The sequence below is a fragment of the Mandrillus leucophaeus genome, unplaced genomic scaffold (genome assembly GCF_000951045.1).
Source record: "Mandrillus leucophaeus isolate KB7577 unplaced genomic scaffold, Mleu.le_1.0 Scaffold1, whole genome shotgun sequence".
Taxonomy (NCBI): domain Eukaryota; kingdom Metazoa; phylum Chordata; class Mammalia; order Primates; family Cercopithecidae; genus Mandrillus; species Mandrillus leucophaeus.
Genome location: NW_012098097.1, coordinates 8,719,990 through 8,725,043, shown reverse-complemented (window position 1 = coordinate 8,725,043; position 5,054 = coordinate 8,719,990). Strand labels below are relative to the sequence as shown.

The window sequence follows — 5,054 nt, the reverse complement described above, 5'->3', positions numbered from 1 at the left end:
CGGGCGTGGTGGCAGGCGCCTGTAGTCCCAGCTACTCGGGAGGCTGAGGCAGGAGAATGGCGTGAACCCGGGAGCTGGAGCTTGCAGTGAGCTGAGATCGCGTCACTGCACTCCAGCCTGGGCCACAGAGCCAGACTCGGTCTCAAAAAAAAAAAAAAAACAAAAATCTCAGCTACTTGAGAGGCTTGAACCCAGGAGGCAGAGATTGCAGTGAGCTGAGATTGTGCCATTGCACTCCAGCCTGGGCAACAAGAGCAAAACTCCGTCTCAAAAAAAGAAAAAGAAAAGAAAAGAAAAGAAAAAAAGATTATTCCCACAGTGTGGAAAACAGACTAGAAAAGAGAATGATAAAGGAGTCAGGACCATAGGTTCAGGTGGCCTCAACAGGTAATGAGTTTCTCGTGACTGGGGTATTCAAGCAGAGGCTGCATGGGTATGGGGGGAATGCCGTCAAGGACAGTCACATGCCGATGGGGCAGGATGACTTGCCCTGAGGCACTATGTTTCCCCAACCTTGCCCCACCACCTGGAGGATGAGCCCACACAGCCTCACCACACCCACTTCAGCCCTGGCTCCAATGCTTGCAGACCTGGCCTGGAACCCACGCATGCGAGCCTGCACCCGGGGCAGGACGCGCTGGCGGGAGATGCAGGTGTGGAAGCTACGGTGCAAGTTGACCAGGGCCTGGGAGCGCTGCTGGTCCCGGAGCTCCTCCAGCCGCTGCCAGCCCTGCTCCTGCAGCAGGACCTGTGGGCAGAGGTGCAGGCTGTAGGCAGGAGCCAGGAGCCAGCCCCGCCTGCTCTCCTTCTCTGGTCTCAGCCTCTTCCCTTCCAGCCAAACCATTTGTTCTTCTGGGGTGCTGGGGCCAGCCTGGCACCCAGTCCTTCTGTCTCCCACCACTTGGATGGATCCCCAAATCCTGGGTTTGTCCCTTTGGGCCCAGATTGCATCTCTCCTTTCCCATTCATGCTGCCCTCTGCACACAGGGATACACACACCCACCTTGGTGGCTCCGAGGTGACAGAGAGGTGATTTGGCCCCCAGCACCTGGCTCAGGATGGTACCACACTTCTCCCGGTCAGAGAGGTCTTCCTGCCCTTCCGAGCCCAGGGCCTGGAACCTGCTCCAAGGATGAAGCTGACGTCAGAATAGCCAGAACCTCCTTTTACACTTTTTTTTTTTTTTTTTTTGAGAGAGAGTTTCGCTCTTGTTGCCCAGGCTGGAGTGCAATGGTGCAATCTCGGCTCACCACAACCTCCACCTCCCAGGTTCAAGTGATTCTCCTGCCTCAGCTTCCTGAGTAGCTGGGATTACTGGCATGCGCCACCATGCCCGGCTAATTTTGTATTTTTGGTAGAGATGGGGTTTCTCCATATTGGTCAGGCTGGTCTTGATCTCCCGACCTCAGGTGATCCGCCTGCCTCGGCCTCCCAAAGTTCCGGGATCACAGGCGTGAGCCAGCGCGCCCAGTCCTTTCACACTTGCTGTGCGACACCCTGAGCCCCTTGGTATTTATTCCATTTCTAGATCATTAAAAAACTTGGAAGTTGCCTGCTCTATGCCAGATGCTCAGCTGGGCGCCGAGACACTGCAGTGAACTTGGGCAGGGAGGGCGTCTGTGCTGGAGCTCAGGGGGAAAACAGGTGAACACGGTGTGCCCAGGAGGCATGAGGGCTGGTTCTGGGCCACGGGAGCAACAGGAATGTGGTTCCCAAGGCCTTAGTCTCCTTGCCACCCAACACAGTGGGTCTCAAGACAAGTTTGTGGGAGGGAGGGAGGGATGTGGGAAGGAGGGAGGGAGGGGTGTGGAAGGGAGGGAGGGGTGTGGAAGGGAGGGAGGGGTGTGGAAGGGAGGGAGGGGCATGGCAGGAAGGGGTGGGTGGGGGAGTGTTGAAGGACACTTCACAGGTCCAGATCGTGGTACCAGTTTGGCTCAATGGACACTCAGTAGTTAGTCCATACCAAGAAAGCACTCTGCAGGTTCTGGGGACACATGGGTGACAGTCTGTGGTCACGGGATGCCACAGTGCATCAGGGAATGGTACAGATCAGCAGACCTGGTCTGTGCTGGGTGGAGAGTTGTACCTCGAAGTTCCTCTCACCCAGCTTCCGGGCTCAGGGCTTCTTGTTGGAGGTGACAATTGCCGTAGCTAGTAGGTTTCCAGATGGCAGAGACTGAACATGCTCCGCCCTGGAGCTTCTCAGGATCTGACTCAAGGCTGGGCACACCCATCCCTACTGCCTGCCTTCGGCTCAGTCCCCCAACCAGGCCATCCCCATTGCCAAGGCCATCACAGGCTAAGGAGGTCTGCAGAGCCCCAGGGTGAAGCTGCTGCTCCTAGCAACCGCCACCTCCCTTCTGGGCAGCCACCAGCCCAGCTCGGCTGGACATCAACGAGAAGTGACTCCACCTGCCCACTCTGTCCCTGTCCTTGGGGGAAACTCCAGCCCTTCAGAGGATTCCCAAGAGGTCATCCAGTCACTAGCCAAAGGCCAGATAGGCAAACAACAAAACAGACAATGTCTCCAGCTTTTCTCGAGGTTTCTGAACTCCGGGAACAAAGCCGCCTCCGGGTTCCGGGCAGCTCCGTGTGCCACCCCGCCCCTCCTGCCCTTCTGAAAGGCTCTTTTCTCACTCCGTCCCCCCTCCCATCTCACTGCTTCAGCCTGCACTTCCTGGACAGCTGCCGTGGGTATTAGACTGTGAGCCCCGCCCAGGGCAGGTACTGCTCCCACCTCATCTCTGGTGCCCGGGGAATCAGCACAGGAAAGGTTTGCAGAGAGGAGAAGAAATGAATGGTCGAAGAGAGTGAGATGGAGAGAGAGAGAGAGAGAGAAAGAGGATGAGAGGACGAGGAGACAGAAGAAGGGTTGGGGGCTAGGCCCAGTCCTGGACAGAGTGAGTCCATCTCCAATCGGAAGGACCCCCAGGGCTGCCGGTCACTCCCGGGGCCTCCTTGTCAGTCCTGCCCTGAGGTGCTGGGCCCCACCTGGCCAGGAAGGCCCCAAAGGGCACACGCACGGGGAAGTTGGCACTGCGGGTGCCCACGGCCTCCAGTATGGCTGCCTGGTGCAGTTGCTCTGTCACATGTCCCACGTCAAAGAGGCCTGGAAGCTGTGGCCACAAGACAGAGCCAAAGACAGCTGGAGTCAAGGGGCCTGGAGCTGTGCGGAGGGAGGTGCAGGGCGGGGGAGGGTCCCGAGGCCAGTTGCTGGGGAGCTCACCTTTCCAGGGTTAGGGTTGAGGCACTGTATGAAATAGACATGGCTCCTGATGAGGGAAAGGGGGGTCACTTGGGCACAGACCAGTGCCCCATATAACTCCCTGGGGTCTGGTGTGGCTGCCGCTGTTCTCACCTGCCCAGCCGGGCTATGAGGTCCCCCAGGGCCTGCTGGAAGCGAGAGGCCAGCGTGGGTCTGCCTCGCCCTCCCCTGGACTGGGGCTCTGCCTCCTGGAACAGGCTGCCCACCAGCTGTGGGGGTGAAGAGCTGAGCCAGCTGGCTGCTGGGGCCTGCCCATCCACCCTGCAGCCCAGGAGAGCCAGAATGGGCCAGCCCTCAGCATCCAGACCCTGGCAAGCTCAGCCCATGGCCCAAGGTGCCACAGACTTGAGGGCCAACCCTTGGGCAAGAGCACCCAGGAGGAAAAAGACAGAATTAGGGGAAAAAGTATGGAGCAGGTGGGGGCCTGGAAGGGCAGATGGGCACCTGGAGCTGGCTCTGGCCAAGCATCTCCACCACGGCAGGGTCCAGCTGATCCCGGTTTCTGTTTAAAAACTTGTGAACCTACAAGAGACCATGCAGGCGGGGAGGGAAGCGGAGAAAGGGAGGGGAGCAGGAACCAAGGAGGGGAGGCTGGGTATGGAGGAGAAGAATCTACCCTCTCCCCAGGTGACCTGAAAGGCTGCCTTGGTGATTTTCCAGTCCTTTAGCTAGCCATGGAATGTCACTGGACTTTCCATTCCACTGCATGGAAAAGTCCAGTCCCCAGCAATACCCCGCTCTCCCCACTGGGGCTTTAACCTGTGCTAGTCAATAGCTTGACTAGACAAGAATGTTGCCTGCCTCTCCACGTTAAAGCTTTTTTGATTTACATTTTTCTAGCTTTCTTGAACTCCTTGTATTTCTTTTTTGGGGGGCAACTCCTGGGTAGTTTGTAGTTTTTCTTCTCCAAGTCAAGCGTGCCATCTCCTTCAAGGAGAACTGATTCTCCCTCCTGTCCTTCCCTTTATTCCAGCCCCCACTCCCCCATCCCCAGTGCCTCTCCTCCTGGGGTAGGCATGCGTGCAGCTTCTTGGTAGGCATAGAACTCAGAAGGGGGAAGGGAAGTTCATTCAGTGAGCACCTACCCTGTGCCAGGCACCTGCCAGGCCATCTCCACATTAGTACATCTAACCCTCACAGCAATGCCAGAGCTTAGGTCTCCAAGCCCATTTCACAGGTGAGGAAATGGAGGCTCAGAAGGTGAAGTAAACTGCCAAGGTCATCAGGTCCCAGGCTTGTGCTCTGCCCACTTGTCTGGAGGGCCCCAAGGCTTCCACTCCCTGACCCCATTATTGTCACCTAGAACTCAGTAAACTATGCTCAGAACTGGGCAGGGCCCATGGCTCAGGCAGGGGCAGGTGTCCAAGCCTTGCAAGGGGCCTCCCCACACCCACTCCTCTCCGCTGTTGGGTGACTCAGCTTGGGAGGGGACACTGCCCTCGCTGATTCACCCTGGTCTGTCCCTGAGGCCAGGTACCTGGTAGGTGACAGTCCCTGCATAATGTTGCACGGTGAACACGGGCAGGGGCAGCCGGGGCTTGGCATAGCTGGGGTGGTCACCATGGTGATAGTGGCTCTTCTGGAGGAAGGTGTGGTCCGTGGCCTAGGAGAGGAGCCACGCGCTCCCTTCACGCCTCTGCACAAGCTGTCCTTGCCTGGATGGTGCCCTCTCCCGGTGAGCACGAGTACTGCCTACACTGACTATAAGGGTAGGTTTGGCTACCCTTATAGTAGCTTTGGAGGCTGAAGTGGTCGGATCGTTTGAAGTTAGGGGTGTGAGATCAGCCTG

The 5,054-nt window shown here is 57.7% G+C and overlaps 1 protein-coding gene across 1 annotated transcript in view; it reads right to left on the bottom strand.

Annotated features, from left to right (window-relative positions):
* The window catches only part of LOC105528495 (unconventional myosin-XVB-like), an 11,699-nt gene extending 7,695 nt beyond the window's left edge, over positions 1–4,004 (bottom strand). Inside the window, exons 1-6 of the mRNA XM_011965300.1 lie at positions 3,710–4,004; positions 3,359–3,474; positions 3,227–3,272; positions 2,992–3,116; positions 1,004–1,121; positions 591–748 (exon numbers count right to left, since the gene is read on the bottom strand). Coding sequence (XP_011820690.1) covers positions 591–748; positions 1,004–1,121; positions 2,992–3,116; positions 3,227–3,272; positions 3,359–3,474; positions 3,710–3,733 — 587 coding nt within the window. The 5' untranslated portion in view covers positions 3,734–4,004. The remainder of the gene's footprint in view (positions 1–590; positions 749–1,003; positions 1,122–2,991; positions 3,117–3,226; positions 3,273–3,358; positions 3,475–3,709) is intronic.
* Between the last annotated feature and the right edge of the window lie 1,050 nt (positions 4,005–5,054).